We start from the raw sequence: 17983 nt of genomic DNA, 5'->3' as shown, positions 1-17983 counted from the left end.
ACCATAAACACCCGCTCCCTCCCCCACCTTAAACACCCGCTCCCTCCCCCACCTTAAACACCCGCTCCCTCCCCCACCTTAAACACCCGCTCCCTTCACCACCGGCGCACCATGGCTGCTGTGTGCACCACGGACTGCAGCGGTTCAAGATGGCGGCTCACCACCACCTTCTCCAGGGCAATTAGGGATGGGCAATAAATGCCGGCCTCGCCAGCGACGCCCACATCCCGTGAACGAATAAAAAAAATCTACTGCATCAGGGAATGAGGCATTGCAAGCTCGAGCCCAGCAGCTCTGCACTGAGTGCCACAAAGAGCAGGAAAGGCCCAGGCCTGGTCCCCGGGCAGTGCTGATCCCACCCGGGGTGGGACCGAGCCCCCCGCTGTTACAGCTCTGCCACATTCGCCAACCAAACCCACTTACTTGCATCTTTTGATCTTTGGCCAACTGTTGAATCCAGTAGAGCGGGTGTGTGGAGAGACTCACCGAGCCGGCTTCAGGCATGAGAAACATGACGGGCACATTCTGCCGGCTGTAACTGAAAATGGAGGAGAGGTTGAGCCGCAGATCCCTGATGAGGGTCCCTCCCAGTTCACAGGTCACCACGTCGTTCATGATCACACTGAGCTTGTTGGGTTGGAAGAGTCTCCACAGGACAGCTTTCTGGAAGGTGGTGAGATGTGAATACTTGGAGCATGGAGCCAGACCAATCACTGTTGAGGGAAGGCCAAAGTACTCTCGCCATTGGCTGCCTTGGTTGGCCAGAGAGGATCTTAGGTTCTGGAATGCCGGCAATAATTCCAACATGGCGCAGCTCTCCCAGACCTCCTCACTGACCCAAGAGGGTCTCAGAATGCAGGAGGTCCGAACCGCTGGGTTGAGTCTTAGATCTCGAGTCCCGCGGAGAAAGAGCTCCCACTCCAGCATGGTCACCGTGTGCATGGCCTTCATGTGCCCAACAGCCACCAGGAATCGGTAGAGCCGAGCGTGCTTCACAAACAGACACCACCTGAAATAGGTGTAGATCTTGGAGATGATGTAATTCATCAGTTCCATGAAGTGGTCTTTGGAGGATCCTGTACCAGATGGACGGTCACTCTGACCGCGACTGGACAAAGCTTCTCTCACCACCCGCAGGAAACTGGTCTTTGAGAAGTAGTAGAGGGGATTGAGTCGGGAGATATGGACCAGGGCCCAGTACATGGCAGATCCAATCTGTGAGATGATCACGTAGGGATCGTCGTTCAATGAGCCCAAACGCTGCTCGTTGGGGCAGCAGGCATGGATGTTGTAGCGGAGATCCTCCTTGGCCTTCAGACTGTCGAGAGCAGCTGGCTGGATGCTCTTATCATTGAGCAGACTTGTAGCTGTCTGGATCACTTTGTCCATCAACTCTTCCTACCACAAGATAAATAAAGCAGAGAAGCCATTAGGATCACAAAAGCCATTTCTTTTTCTATTTTCCTCTTCTGGCCCCGGGTAATGGGTACAATCCGCCACAGCTTTATCTCTTCACTTGTTCTCGGGTGACACTGGAAAAGCCGCATTTATTGCCCAATCCTAGTTACTCAGAGACGGTGGCGGTGGGACTTCTCCAGTGATTATACCGTATTCCTCAATCTCACCCACCCACTGTACCCCTCAATCCCACCGACCCACCTTCTCCCCATATCCCTCAATCCCACCTACCCACCTTCTCCCCATATCCCTCAATCCCACCTACCCACCTTCTCCCCGTATCCCTCAATCCCACCTTCTCCCCACATCCCTCAATCCCACCTACCCACCTTCTCCCCATATCCCTCAATCCCACCTACCCACCTTCTCCCCGTATCCCTCAATCCCACCTTCTCCCCACATCCCTCAATCCCACCTACCCACCTTCTCCCCATATCCCTCAATCCCACCTACCCACCTTCTCCCCATATCCCTCAATCCCACCTACCCACCTTCTCCCCGTATCCCTCAATCCCACCTTCTCCCCACATCCCTCAATCCCACCGACCCACCTTCTCCCCATATCCCTCAATCCCACCCACCCACCTTCTCCCCACATCCCTCAATCCCACCGACCCACCTCCCCGTATCCCTCAATCCCACCCACCCACCTTCTCCCCACATCCCTCAATCCCACCGACCCACCTCCCCGTATCCCTCAATCCCACCTACCCCCCGTATCCCTCAATCCCACCCACCTCCCCGTATCCCTCAATCCCACCTACCCCCCGTATCCCTCAATCTCACCCACCCACTGTACCCCTCAATCCCACCTACCCACCTTCTCCCCACATCCCTCAATCCCACCGACCCACCTCCCCGTATCCCTCAATCCCACCTACTCCCCGTATCCCTCAATCCCACCCACCTTCTCATCTTATCTCTTAATCCCTTCCTATCTCCAGAAACACGTCTAATTCTCTCCTGACCCCATTTACGCCTCCTTTAGAGTCCTTCCCTAAGAACTGGGAAGGACTCTATTCCCCTTTGGGTGGAAACATGTTCACCGCCCCCTCGCTACCCCCCTCGCCCCCACCCCTCACCCACCCCCTCTCCCCCTCCGACTGCCAGAGAGACAGGATTAAATGTGAGAGATTTAGAACAGAGAATAGCAGGAACCTCTTCACACGGAGAGATATGAGGCGGTGGGATTCACTCCCAGGGTTAGTGGTTGAGGCAGAAACTGTCAACATTCAAGACTGGATTGAAGAGTGGTTGAAGGAAAGGGCTGGAGGATACAGGAACGGGTTCGGTAACTATAATTAGTGTATGTGCTCACATGGAGGGTGAACACCAACACAGACTGGCTGTTTCTCGTTGCAACTTCTGTGTATTTGTATTAGTTCAGCTTCAGTCCAACACCCTATCGTACTGCATAGAATGCCAGGCACGTTTCCCCCCTTCACACTATCTTGCAATAGTTTGAAGGGTTATTGCCATTTAGCAAATACTCTGATTTATCTGTTTTAGTGGATGACCTCACACTTTCCCACACTGAACTCCATCTGCCCCAGTTTTGCCCACTCACTGAATCTCTCAATGTCCCTTTGCAACTTCCTGCTCCCATCTACACAACTTACTGTGGTTCCTAACTTGGTATTGTCCACACACTTTGCTATAGGCTCTCCACTCTTTCATCTTAGTCATTTATAAATATCATGAAAAGCTGAGGCCCCAGTACAGATCCCCGGGGGACCCCACTAGTCAATCCTTACAGTTGGAGTCCATACCCATTATCACCACTCTCTGTCTCCTGCCTCCTAACCAATTCCCTATCCAAGCCAATAGGCTGCCTCCAATTCCATGCGCTCTCATTCTTGTTAACAGTCTCTTATGTGGAACTTTGTCGAATGCCTTCTGAAAGTCCATGAATAACATCCATAGACACTCCCTTATCTACCACGTTAGTGACCTCCTCAAAAAGTTCAACGAGCTTCATTAAACATGATTTACCCTTCACAAACCCACACTGACTCCCTCCAATCAGCTCATATTTGTCCAAATGTCACTCACTCTGTCTCCAATAATAGATTCGAGGAACTTCACCACGACAGACATTAGACTAACAGGCCTATCATTTCCTAGTTTATCTCTCTTACCTTTCTGAAGTAATGGTGTGACATTGGCAATTGTGGGTTGCTATGCTCTAGCAGGAGGTGCTCACCATTTATGGAATAAAAGCCTTTCCGATTGAGTGGTACCCCAATCGATGGCGGGCGAAAGAATGGTGACCTGTGTATCTTGGCGATGCCACCTGTCTGGTGAAATGGATGCTGCAGTCTATGTAGCTGGGTGTGTGATAATAAACAGGACTTCAGAAATCTTCTTAATGGAATGAAGGCGGGCACTGTCGGAGGGGCAGTACTGAGGGAGTGCTGCACTGTCGGAGGGTCAGTACTGAGGGAGCGCTGCACTGTCGGAGGGTCAGTACTGAGGGAGCGCTGCACTGTCGGAGGGTCAGTACTGAGGGAGTGCTGCACTGTCGGAGGGGCAGTACTGAGGGAGTGCTGCACTGTCGGAGGGTCAGTACTGAGGGAGCGCTGCACTGTCGGAGGGTCAGTACTGAGGGAGTGCTGCACTGTCGGAGGGTCAGTACTGAGGGAGCGCTGCACTGTCGGAGGGTCAGTACTGAGGGAGCGCTGCACTGTCGGAGGGTCAGTACTGAGGGAGCGCTGCACTGTGGGAGGGTCAGTACTGAGGGAGCGCTGCACTGTCGGAGGGTCAGTATTGAGGGAGCGCCGCACTGTCGGAGGGTCAGTACTGAGGGAGCACTGCACTGTCGGAGGGTCAGTACTGAGGGAGCGCTGCACTGTGGGAGGGTCAGTACTGAGGGAGCGCTGCACTGTCGGAGGGTCAGTACTGAGGGAGCGCTGCACTGTCGGAGGGTCAGTATTGAGGGAGCGCCGCACTGTCGGAGGGTCAGTACTGAGGGAGCGCCGCACTGTCGGAGGGTCAGTACTGAGGGAGCACTCCCTCAGTACTGACCCTCCAACAGTGCGGCGCTCCCTCAGTACTGCACTGGGAGTGTCGGCCTGGATTTTGTGCTCAAATCTCTGGAGTGGGACGTGAACCCACGACCTTCTGACTCAGAGTCAGAGGTGAGAGAGACACCCACTGATCCACAGCTGGAAGCTGTCATACACTCTGAGTGAGATAGTCCCCTCCTCCTCCTCCACTGACCTCAGTGACCTGCAGCTGGTACTGTAGGTACATGGTGTCCATTTGCACGGTCAGTTTAATGTCTTCGAACCTGTGCTTCTCAAAATGCAGCACTTCCTTGAGGAACAGTTCCTGCAGTCCTGATTGGCTGATGGTGAGGTCAATTACTCGCACCTGCTTCAGGAAGGTTGGATCCATCTCTGGAGCCAAACAGAAAAAGGAAATGAGGTCGTCACTTTTAATATTCTGGGTATCACTTCTGAGAGAGGATCACAAGAGGTTTCGTTTCTCGGTTCGTCAGTTTTCACCTCTCTTCCCATGAAGATGATCTCACACCGGGGTACGGGTCCCACACACACTGACTCTCACTGGGGTACGGGTCCCACACACACTGACTCTCACTGGGGTACGGGTCCCACACACACTGACTCTCACTGGGGTACGGGTCCCACAAACACTGACTCTCACTGGGGTACGGGTCCCACACACACTGACTCTCACTGGGGTACGGGTCCCACACACACTGACTCTCACTGGGGTACGGGTCCCACAGACACTGACTCTCACCGGGGTACGGGTCCCACAGACACTGACTCTCACCGGGGTACGGGTCCCACGCACACTGACTCTCACTGGGGTACGGGTCCCACGCACACTGACTCTCACTGGGGTACGGGTCCCACAGACACTGACTCTCACTGGGGTACGGGTCCCACGCACACTGACTCTCACTGGGGTACGGGTCCCATGCACACTGACTCTCACTGGGGTACGGGTCCCACAGACACTGACTCTCACCGGGGTACGGGTCCCACAGACACTGACTCTCACTGGGGTACGGGTCCCACGCACACTGACTCTCACTGGGGTACAGGTCCCACACACTGACCCTCACTGGGGTACGGGTCCCACACACACTGACTCTCACCGGGGTACGGGTCCCACACACACTGACTCTCACTGGGGTACGGGTCCCACACACACTGACTCTCACTGGGGTACGGGTCCCACACACTGACTCTCACCGGGGTACGGGTCCCACACACACTGACTCTCACTGGGGTACGGGTCCCACACACACTGACTCTCACTGGGGACGGGTCAATGGGGTGCTATCTCTCGTGGCCTTGCGATGGCCCCATGGTTAATTGGCCAACTGGTTCGCTCTCTGACTGGGCTTACACCTCAATATAGTTGCTACTTGGATGTGTGCATGGAGTGGGGTCGATAATTGTGGAACCAAATCCCAGCCTGCAGGGGAGACCATTGGGGCACAGGAAGAGGCCATTCGGCCCATCGTCCCCTATGCCGGCTCTTTGAAAGAGCTATCCAATTAGTCCCACTCCCCCGCTCTTTCCCCAGAGCCCTGCAAAATTTTCCCCTTCAAGTATTTATCCAATTTCCTTTTGAAAGTTATTATTGAATCTGCTTCCACCGCCCTTTCAGGCAGCGCATTCCAGATCAGAACAACTCACTGCGTAAAAAAATTTCCCCTCATACCCCACTTGGGCTCTTTTGCCGATCACCTTAAATCTGTGTCCTCTGGTTCCCGACTCTTCTGCCACTGGAAACAGTTTCTCCTTATTTACTCTCTCAAAACCCCTCATGATTTTGAACACCTCAATTAAATCTCCCCTTAAACTTTTCCAGTCTCTCCACATGACTGAAGTCCCTCTTCCCTGGCACCATTCTAGTAAATCTCTTCCGCACCATAGAATCATAGAAGGTTACGGCACAGAAGGAGGCCATTCGGACCATTGTGTCCGTGCCGGCCGAAAAAGAGCCACCCAGCCTAATCCCACTTTCCAGCACTTGGTCCGTAGCCCTGTAGGTTTCGGCTCTTCAGGTGCACATCCAAGTACTTTTTAAATGAGTTGAGGGTTTCTGCCTCTCCCACCCTTTCAGGCAGTGAGTTCCAGACCCCCACCACCCTCTGGGTGAAAAAATTTCTCCTCAGCTCCCCTCTAATCCTTCTGCCAATTACTTTAAATCTATGCCCCCTGGTCACTGACCCCTCTGTTAAGGGAAATAGATCCTCCCTATCCACTCTATCGAGGCCCCTCATAATTTTATACACCTCAATTAAATCTCCCCTCAGCCTCCTCTGTTCCAAAGAGAACAACCCCAGCCTATCCAATCTTTCCTCATAGCTTAAATTCTCCAGTCCTGGCCACATCCTCGTAAATCTCCTCTGTACCCTCTCTACTGTAATCATATCTTTCCTGTAATGTGGTGACCAGAACTGTACACAGTACTCAAGCTGTGGCCTAACCAGTGTTTTATACAGTTCCAGCATAACCTCCCTGCTCTTATATTGAGGGAGTCCCAGCAGTGAGAAAGCAGGGTGTGTTGGGACGGATTTACCGGCCTCGATGATCCTCAGGGGTAACGAGGTGCCCAGGAACAGCCGGAATGTCGGCACAACTTCAATCCGTTGCTTCCCAAAGGTTAGGACCCAGGGGCCAAGGTTGCCGCAATGTGCCTGAACTCTCAGCAGCTTCTTTAAAACTGGGGTGAGGGGTTTCCTCTCAATGTGAGTCACCAAGACAGCGATTCCTGAAAGAAATGATAAAAACTCCATCACCCGCAGCGTCGTCTAATTTACGCTGACTCCATTTTCTCCCTTTTGCAGCGAGGAAAAGCAAATCTGAATTCAATCAGTCCAAACTGCAGTATCCCCCCTGTAATACTCACCTGCTCCATATCCCCCCTGTAATACTCACCTGCTCCATATCCCCCTGTAATACTCACCTGCTCCATATCCCCCTGTAATACTCACCTGCTCCATATCCCCCCTGTAATACTCACCTGCTCCATATCCCCCCTGTAATACTCACCTGCTCCATATCCCCCTGTAATACTCACCTGCTCCATATCCCCCCTGTAATACTCACCTGCTCCATATCCCCCCTGTAATACTCACCTGCTCCATATCCCCCCTGTAATACTCACCTGCTCCATATCCCCCCTGTAATACTCACCTGCTCCATATCCCCCCTGTAATACTCACCTGCTCCATATCCCCCCTGTAATACTCACCTGCTCCATATCCCCCCTGTAATACTCACCTGCTCCATATCCCCCTGTAATACTCACCTGCTCCATATCCCCCCTGTAATACTCACCTGCTCCATATCCCCCCTGTAATACTCACCTGCTCCATATCCCCCCTGTAATACTCACTTGCTCCATATCACCCTCTGTAATACTCACCTGCTTCATATCTACCCTGTAATACTCACCTGCTCCATATCTCCCTCTGTAATACTCACCTGCTCCATATCTCCCTCTGTAATACTTACCTGCTCCATATCCCCCCTGTAATACTCACCTGCTCCATATCCCCCCTGTAATACTCACCTGCTCCATATCTCCCCTGTAATACTCACCTGCTCCATAACTCCCTCTGTAATACTCACCTGCTCCATATCTCCCTCTGTAATACTCACCTGTTCCGTATCACGCTCTGTAATACTCACCTGCTCCATATCTGCCTCTGTAATACTCACCTGCTCCATATCCCCCCTATAATACTCACTTGCTCCACATCACGCTCTGTAATACTCACCTGTTCCACATCTCCCTCTGTAATACTCACCTGCTCCATATCTCACCCTGTAATACTGACCTGCTCCATATTACCCTCTGTAATACTCACCTGCTCCATATCTCTCCCTGTAATACCCTCTACAACATATCTCCCCCTGTAATACTCACCGGCTCCATATCTGCCCGTGTAATAATCACCTGCTCCATATCCCCCCTGTAATACTCACCTGCTCCATATCTTCCATTGTAATACTCACCTGCTCCGTATCCCCCCTGAAATACTCACCTGCTCCATATCACACTCTGTAATACTCACCTGATCCATATCTCCCTCCATAATACTCACCTGCTCCATATCTCTCCCGTAATATTCACCTGCTCCATATCTCCCTCTGTAATAGTCACCTGCTCCATATCCCCCCTGTAATACTCACTTGCTCCACATCACGCTCAGTAATACTCACCTGCTCCACATCTGCCTCTGTAATACTCACCTGCTCCATATCTCCCCCTGTAATACTCACCTGCTCCATATTACCCTCTGTAATACTCACCTGCTCTATATCTCCCCCTGTAATACTCACCTGCTCCATATCTCCCCCTGTAATACTCACAGGCTCCATATCTCCCTCTGTAATACTCACCTGTTCCGTATCACGCTCTGTAATACTCACCTGCTCCATATCTCCCTCTGTAATACTCACCTGCTCCATATCCCCCCTATAATACTCACTTGCTCCACATCACGCTCTGTAATACTCACCTGCTCCACATCTCCCTCTGTAATACTCACCTGCTCCATATCTCACCCTGTAATACTGACCTGCTCCATATTACCCTCTGTAATACTCACCTGCTCCATATCTCTCCCTGTAATACCCTCTACAACATATCTCCCCCTGTAATACTCACCGGCTCCATATCTGCCCGTGTAATAATCACCTGCTCCATATCCCCCCTGTAATACTTACCTGCTCCATATCTTCCATTGTAATACTCACCTGCTCCGTATCCCCCATGTAATACTCACCTGCTCCATATCACACTCTGTAATACTCACCTGCTCCATATCTCCCTCCGTAATACTCACCTGCTCCATATCCCCGCTGTAATACTCACTTGCTCCATATCACACTCTGTAATACTCACCTGCTCCATATCTCCCCCTGTAATACTCACAGGCTCCATATCTACCTCTGTAATACTCACCTGTTCCATAACTCCCTCTGTAATACTCACCTGCTCCATATCTCTCCCGTAATATTCACCTGCTCCATATCTCCCTCTGCAATGCTCACCTGTTCCATATCTCTCCCGTAATATTCACCTGCTCCATATCTCCCTCTGTAATACTCACCAGTTCCACATCTCTCCCATAATATTCACCTGCTCCATATCTCCTCCGTTATACTCACCTGCTCCATATCACCCCCCGGTATAGAAACATAGAAAATAGGAGCAAGAGTAGGCCATTTGGCCCTTCGGGCCTGCTCCGCCAACTCAGTACCCTGTTCCCGCTTTTTCCCCATATCCCTTGATCCCTTTAGCATTAAGAAATATATCCATCTCCTTCTTGAATATATTTAATGACTTGGCCTCCACTGCCTTCTGTGGTAGAGAATTCCACAGGTTCACCACCCTCTGAGTGAAGAAATTTCTCCTCATCTCGGTTCTAAATGGCATACCCTGTATCCTGAGACTGTGACCCCTGGTTCTGGACTCCCCAGCCATCGGGAACATCCTCCCTGCATCTAGTCTGTCTAGTCCTGTTAGAATTTTATATGTTTCGATGAGATCACCTCTCATTCTTCTAAACTCGAGTGAATATAGGCCTAGTCAACCCAATCTCTCCTCATACGTCAGTCCTGCCATCCCAGGAATCAGTCAGGTAAACCTTCGTTGCACTCCCTCCATGGCAAGGACATCCTTCCTCAGATAAGGAGACCAAAACTGTACACAATACTCCAGATGTGGTCTCACCAAGGCCCTGTAATACCCCCAATTCCATATCACCCTCTGTAATACCCCCAATTCCATATCACCCTCTGTAATACCCCCAATTCCATATCACCCTCTGTAATACCCCCAATTCCATATCACCCTCTGTAATACCCCCAATTCCATATCACCCTCTGTAATACCCCCAATTCCATATCACCCTCTGTAATACCCCCTTCTCCATATAACCCTCTTAACCCTCCACTCTCTCTCATTTGTCACACTGCCATTGTCCTCGGTCCCTGCCGCAAACTCTGTTCCCCATCCATCGACTCCATCCCTCTCCCGGGCCATTGTCTGAGGCTGAACCAGACCGTTCACAACTTTGGCGTCCTATTTGACCCTGAGATGAGCTTCTGACCCCATATCCGCTCCATCACCAAGACCGCCTACTTCCACCTCTGTAACATCGCCCGTCTCCGCCCCCGCCTCAGCTCATCTGCTGCTGAAACCCTCATCCGTGCCTTTGTTACCTCCAGACTCGACTATTTCAATGCTCTCCTGACCGGCCTCCCACCTTACACACTCCGTAAACTTGAGCTCATCCAAAACTCTGCTGCCCGAATCCTAACTCACACCAAGTCCCATTCACCCATCACTCCCCGTGCTCGCTGACCTACATTGGCTCCCGGTCTGGGAATGTCTCGATTTTAAAATTCTCATCCTTGTTTTCAAATCCCTCCATGGTCTCACCCCTCCCTATCTCTGTAACCTCCTCCAGCTACAACCCTCCGAAGTCTCTGGGCTCCTCCAACTCTGGCCGTCCATCCACCACTCCCTTTGCTCTGCCATTGGCGGCCGTGCCTTCAGCTGCCTGGGCCCTAAGCTCTGGAATTCCCTCCCTAAACCCCTCCGCCTCTCTCTCCTTCTTTAAGACACTCCCTAAAACCTACCTCTTTGACCAAGCTTGTGGTCACCTGTCCTAATATCTCCTTATGTGGCTCGGTGTCAAATTTTGTTTGATAATCGCTCCTGTGAAGCACCCTGGGACGTTTTACTACGTTAAAGGCACAAAATAAATGGGAGTTGTTATTGTAATACCCATTACTCCATATCCCCCTGTAATACCCCCTACTCCACAGCTGCCCCTGTAATACCCCCTACTCCATAGCTCCCCCTGTAATACCCCCTACTCTATATCCCCCTGTAATACCCCCTACTCCATATCCCCCTGTAATACCCCCTACTCCACAGCTGCCCCTGTAATACCCCCTACTCCATAGCTCCCCCTGTAATACCCCCTACTCTATATCCCCCTGTAATACCCCCTACTCCATATCCCCCCTGTAATACCCCCTACTCCATATCCCCCTGTAATACCCCCTACTCCACAGCTGCCCCTGTAATACCCCATAGTCCATATCCCCCGGTAATACCCCCTACTCCATATCCCCCTGTAATGCCCCCTACTCCATATCCCCCTGTAATACCCCCCTACTCCATATCCCCCTGTAATACCCCCTACTCCATATCCCCCCTGTAATACCCCCCTACTCCATAGCTCCCCCTGTAATACCCCCTACTCTATATCCCCCCTGTAATACCCCCTACTCCATATCCCCCTGTAATACCCCCTACTCCACAGCTGCCCCTGTAATACCCCATAGTCCATATCCCCCGGTAATACCCCCTACTCCATATCCCCCCTGTAATACCCCCCGTACTCCATAGCTCCCCCTGTAATACCCCCTACTCTATAGCCCCCCCTGTAATACCACCTACTCCATATCCCCCTTGTAATACCCCCCCTACTCCATAGCTCCCCCTGTAATACCCCCTACTCCATATCCCCCCTGTAATACCCCCCTACTCCATATCCCCCCCTGTAATACCCCCTACTCTATATTCCCCTGTAATACCCCCTACTCCGTATCCCCCTGTAATGCCCCTTACTCCGTATCCCCGTGTAATACCCCCTACTCCATATCTCCCCTGTAATACCCCCTACTCTATATCCCCCCTGTAATACCCCCTACTCCATATCCCCCTGTAATACCCCCTTCTCCGTATCCCCCTGTAATACCCCCTACTCCATATCCCCCCTGTAATACCCCCTACTCCATAGCTCCCCCTGTAATACCCCCTACTCCGTATCCCCCTCTAATGCCCCCTACTCCATATCCCCGTGTAATACCCCCTTCTCTGTATCCCCCTGTAATACCCCCTACTCTGTATTCCCCTGTAATACTCTTCAGACCTGTTCCATTGAACCCCATCTCTTCGATCTGTGTGCTCACAGTCCAGTTAAATCAGCACTCCTGGCTCTGAGCATTTTGAGGTTCAGTCTTGCTGTACACCAGTATCTCACCATTGGTGGCTGCAGTCAGCAGAGTGTGGTCCAGGTTCTCAACGGTGATGCAACAGACCCAAAGGTTATTGGGCGGTTTCTCTGTTATTGACTCAGGAACCCAGTCAATCTCGCCATCTTCTTCATGACTGATCCCACTTAGTATGTCGCCCAGTGTTTCATCTGTTCCAGCTTCTAAAGCCACATCACCGATCAGTTCTTCCTCATTGGGCAAAGAGTCTTCACCTAAATTGGCAACAAATAAGTCCGTTTTATCAGTGCAATATCAGTGGAACCTCTTTAGAACAAAAGCCTCTTACAATAAAATGCATTTGTAACAAAAATGTCTTATATAAAAATATCTTCATAGTATGATTTTATAATAAACCCGTGCAAAATGGCATCTCTCTATAATAAGACACATTGATAATGAAACTGCTATAATCACCACCCTTTAATAAATGGCCATTACACTGACACCCCTTTATAAGAAACCCTAAAAGTAAATTCTTATACTGAAAACTTTTTATACTGAAACCCTTTTATATAGAAATCCTGTTATACTGAAACCCTTTTAGAATGAAATTGCTGAGTAACTGAGCGAGATGAATTGTAGAATACATTCAATTTTGGGAAATATAATGAGGGGAGAAGGTTAAATAAAAGACTGTGGTCTAAGGACTGACGAAACTTCCCTCCGTTGCTGTGCCTCCCACTCTAACACCAAGTAGCCATTATTCACATTGAATATGGACGGGCTACTCACGGTCAGAGATCAGCCCAATCCCGCCATCCCCTCGTGTCCACGGCCAGTTTCCAGCAGGGGTCATTGGGTAGTGGCCAGCTGAAGAGGCCCAGACGGGGGTACAGAGTTGTGACCTTGCCTGGTGTGTGGGATTCAGCAGAGCACACACTGTGTCTGCACACTGGACACTGCCAGTGCAGGGTCCTCACTGGAAACACAGGGGGATGGAATCGCATGGAAACAGGTCGAGAGAATAACGATCTAAAGAAGCATCAGAGAGAGAACAGGAAGCATCAGAGAGAGAGTGCAGGAAGCATCAGAGAGAGAGTGCAGGAAGCATCAGTGAGAGAGTGCAGGAAGCATCAGTGAGAGCGCAGGAAGCATCAGAGAGAGTGCAGGAAGCATCAGTGAGAGCGCAGGAAGCATCAGAGAGAGTGCAGGAAGCATCAGTGAGAGTGCAGGAAGCATCAGTGAGAGCGCAGGAACCATCAGTGAGAGTGCAGGATGCATCAGAGAGAGTGCAGGAAGCATCAGTGAGAGTGCAGGAAGCATCAGTGAGAGCGCAGGAAGCATCAGTGAGAGTGCAGGAAGCATCAGTGAGAGTGCAGGAAGCATCAGTGAGAGTGCAGGAAGCAGCAGTGAGAGTGCAGGAAGCATCAGAGAGAGAGCGCAGGAAGCAGCAGTGAGAGCGCAGGAAGCATCAGAGAGAGTGCAGGAAGCATCAGAGAGAGTGCAGGAAGCATCAGTGAGAGTGCAGGATGCATCAGAGAGAGTGCAGGAAGCATCAGAGAGAGTGCAGGATGCATCAGAGAGAGTGCAGGAAGCATTAGTGAGAGTGCAGGAAGCATCAGTGAGAGAGCAGGAAGCATCAGAGTGCAGGATGCATCAGAGAGAGTGCAGGAAGCATCAGTGAGAGCGCAGGAAGCATCAGAGAGAGTGCAGGAAGCATCAGAGAGAGTGCAGGATGCATCAGAGAGAGTGCAGGAAGCATCAGTGAGAGAGCAGGAAGCATCAGAGAGAGTGCAGGATGCATCAGAGAGAGTGCAGGAAGCATCAGAGAGAGCGCAGGAAGCATCAGAGAGAGTGCAGGAAGCATCAGTGAGAGTGCAGGATGCATCAGAGAGAGTGCAGGATGCATCAGAGAGAGTGCAGGAAGCATCAGTGAGAGAGCAGGAAGCATCAGAGAGAGAGCGCAGGAAGCATCAGTGAGAGTGCAGGAAGCATCGGAGAGACTGCAGGATGCATCAGAGAGAGTGCAGGAAGCATCAGTGAGAGAGCAGGAAGCATCAGTGAGAGCGTAGGAAGCATCAGTGAGAGAGCAGGAAGCATCAGAGAGAGTGCAGGAAGCATCAGAGAGAGTGCAGGAAGCATCAGTGAGAGAGCAGGAAGCATCAGTGAGAGCGCAGGAAGCATCAGTGAGAGTGCAGGATGCATCAGAGAGAGTGCAGGAAGCATCAGTGAGGGAGCAGGAAGCATCAGTGAGAGCGCAGGAAGCATCAGTGAGAGTGCAGGAAGCATCAGAGAGAGTGCAGGAAGCATCAGTGAGAGCGCAGGAAGCATCAGTGAGAGTGCAGGAAGCATCAGTGAGAGTGCAGGAAGCATCAGTGAAAGGGCAGGAAGCATCAGAGAGAGAGGGCAGGAAGCATCAGTGAGAGTGCAGGAAGCATCAGAGAGAGTGCAGGAAGCATCAGAGAGAGAGGGCAGGAAGCATCAGAGAGAGTGCAGGAAGCATCAGAGAGAGAGGGCAGGAAGCATCAGTGAGAGTGCAGGAAGCATCAGTGAGAGTGCAGGAAGCATCAGAGAGAGATCAGGAAGCATCAGAGAGAGAGGGCAAGAAGCATCAGTGAGAGTGGGCAGGAAGCATCAGTGAGAGTGCAGGAAGCATCAGAGAGAGAGGGCAGGAAGCATCAGTGAGAGAGGGCAGGAAGCATCAGTGAGAGTGCAGGAAGCATCAGTGAGAGTGCAGGAAGCATCAGAGAGAGTGCAGGAAGCATCAGTGAGAGTGCAGGAAGCATCAGAGAGAGAGTGCAGGAAGCATCAGAGAGAGAGTGCAGGAAGCATCAGTGAGAGAGCAGGAAGCATCAGAGAGATTGCAGGAAGCATCAGAGAGAGAGCAGGAAGCATCAGAGAGAGAGGGCAGGAAGCATCAGTGAGAGTGCAGGAAGCATCAGTGAGAGTGCAGGAAGCATCAGTGAGAGTGCAGGAAGCATCAGTGAGAGTGCAGGAAGCATCAGTGAGAGTGCAGGAAGCATCAGAGAGAGAGTAGGAAGCATCAGTGAGAGTGCAGGAAGCATCAGAGAGAGAGTGCAGGAAGCATCAGAGAGAGGGCAGGAAGCATCAGTGAGAGTGCAGGAAGCATCAGAGAGAGAGCAGGAAGCATCAGAGAGAGGGCAGGAAGCATCAGAGAGAGTGCAGGAAGCATCAGAGAGAGAGTGCAGGAAGCATCAGAGAGAGTGCAGGAAGCATCAGAGAGAGAGTGCAGGAAGCATCAGTGAGAGTGCAGGAAGCATCAGAGAGAGAGCAGGAAGCATCAGTGAGAGTGCAGGAAGCATCAGAGAGAGAGTGCAGGAAGCATCAGTGAGAGTGCAGGAAGCATCAGAGAGAGGGCAGGAAGCATCAGAGAGAGGGCAGGAAGCATCAGTGAGAGTGCAGGAAGCATCAGAGAGAGTGCAGGAAGAATCAGTGAGAGTGCAGGAAGCATCAGAGAGAGGGCAGGAAGCATCAGAGAGAGGGCAGGAAGCATCAGAGAGAGAGTGCAGGAAGCATCAGAGAGAGTGCAGGAAGCATCAGAGAGAGAGTGCAGGAAGCATCAGTGAGAGTGCAGGAAGCATCAGAGAGAGAGCAGGAATCATCAGTGAGAGTGCTGGAAGCATCAGAGAGAGAGTGCAGGAAGCATCAGTGAGAGTGCAGGAAGCATCAGAGAGAGTGCAGGAAGCATCAGAGAGAGAGTGCAGGAAGCATCAGAGAGAGGGCAGGAAGCATCAGAGAGAGGACAGGAAGCATCAGTGAGAGTGCAGGAAGCATCAGAGAGAGTGCAGGAAGCATCAGTGAGAGTGCAGGAAGCATCAGTGAGAGTGCAGGAAGCATCAGAGAGAGAGCAGGAAGCATCAGAGAGAGAGTGCAGGAAGCATCAGTGAGAGTGCAGGAAGCATCAGAGAGAGTGCAGGAAGAATCAGTGAGAGTGCAGGAAGCATCAGTGAGAGCGCAGGAAGCATCAGAGAGAGTGCAGGAAGCATCAGAGAGAGTGGAGGAAGCATCAGAGAGAGAATACAGGAAGCATCAGTGAGAGAGCAGGAAGCATCAGAGAGAGAGCAGGAAGCATCAGTGAGAGTGCAGGAAGCATCAGTGAGAGAGCGCAGGAAGCATCAGTGAGAGAGCAGCAAGCATCAGAGAGAGAATACAGGAAGCATCAGTGAGAGAGCAGGAAGCATCAGAGAGAGAGCAGGAAGCATCAGTGAGAGTGCAGGAAGCATCAGTGAGAGTGCAGGAAGCATCAGTGAGAGTGCAGGAAGCATCAGAGAGAGTGCAGGATGCATCAGAGAGAGTGCAGGAAGCATCAGTGAGAGTGCAGGAAGCATCAGTGAGAGAGCAGGAAGCATCAGAGTGCAGGATGCATCAGTGAGAGAGCAGGAAGCATCAGTGAGAGAGCAGGAAGCATCAGAGAGAGAGGGCAGGAAGCATCAGAGAGAGTGCAGGAAGCATCAGAGAGAGAGGGCAGGAAGCATCAGAGAGAGTGCAGGAAGCATCAGTGAGAGTGCAGGAAGCATCAGTGAGAGAGCAGGAAGCATCAGAGAGAGAGTGCAGGAAGCATCAGAGAGAGAGCAGGAAGCATCAGTGAGAGAGCAGGAAGCATCAGAGAGAGAGCAGGATGCATCAGAGAGAGTGCAGGAAGCATCAGAGTGCAGGATGCATCAGTGAGAGAGCAGGAAGCATCAGTGAGAGAGCAGGAAGCATCAGAGAGAGAGGGCAGGAAGCATCAGAGAGAGTGCAGGAAGCATCAGAGAGAGAGGGCAGGAAGCATCAGAGAGAGTGCAGGAAGCATCAGTGAGAGTGCAGGAAGCATCAGTGAGAGTGCAGGAAGCATCAGAGAGAGAGTGCAGGAAGCATCAGAGAGAGAGCTGGAAGCATCAGTGAGAGTGCAGGAAGCATCAGTGAGAGTGCAGGATGCATCAGAGAGAGTGCAGGATGCATCAGAGAGAGTGCAGGAAGCATCAGTGAGAGAGCAGGAAGCATCAGAGAGAGAGCGCAGGAAGCATCAGTGAGAGTGCAGGAAGCATCAGAGAGAGTGCAGGAAGAATCAGTGAGAGTGCAGGAAGCATCAGTGAGAGCGCAGGAAGCATCAGAGAGAGTGCAGGAAGCATCAGAGAGAGTGCAGGAAGCATCAGAGAGAGAGGGCAGGAAGCATCAGACAGAGAATGCAGGAAGCATCAGTGAGAGAGCGCAGGAAGCATCAGTGAGAGAGTGCAGGAAGCATCAGTGAGAGAGTGCAGGAAGCATCAGTGAGAGAGCGCAGGAAGCATCAGTAAGAGAGCGCAGGAAGCATCAGAGAGAGTGCAGGAAGCATCAGAGAGAGAGGGCAGGAAGCATCAGTGAGAGAGCGCAGGAAGCATCAGTGAGAGTGCAGGAAGCATCAGTGAGAGTGCAGGAAGCATCAGAGAGAGTGCAGGAAGCATCAGAGAGAGAGGGCAGGAAGCATCAGTGAGAGAGCGCAGGAAGCATCAGTGAGAGTGCAGGAAGCATCAGAGAGA

At 51.6% G+C, this 17983-nt stretch overlaps 1 protein-coding gene across 1 annotated transcript in view; it reads right to left on the bottom strand.

The window, feature by feature from the left end:
* LOC137322620 (dynein heavy chain domain-containing protein 1-like) overlaps positions 1–17983 on the bottom strand; it is a 142094-nt gene that overhangs the window by 14165 nt on the left and 109946 nt on the right. Inside the window, exons 15-18 of the mRNA XM_067985527.1 lie at positions 12512–12736; positions 7021–7212; positions 4678–4856; positions 424–1398 (exon numbers count right to left, since the gene is read on the bottom strand). Coding sequence (XP_067841628.1) covers positions 424–1398; positions 4678–4856; positions 7021–7212; positions 12512–12736 — 1571 coding nt within the window. The remainder of the gene's footprint in view (positions 1–423; positions 1399–4677; positions 4857–7020; positions 7213–12511; positions 12737–17983) is intronic.

Source organism: Heptranchias perlo, chromosome 6 (genome assembly GCF_035084215.1).
Source record: "Heptranchias perlo isolate sHepPer1 chromosome 6, sHepPer1.hap1, whole genome shotgun sequence".
Taxonomy (NCBI): Eukaryota; Metazoa; Chordata; class Chondrichthyes; order Hexanchiformes; family Hexanchidae; genus Heptranchias; species Heptranchias perlo.
The sequence above is the reverse complement of the archived record's forward strand: the minus strand, read 5'-3'. Positions and strand labels throughout refer to the sequence as shown.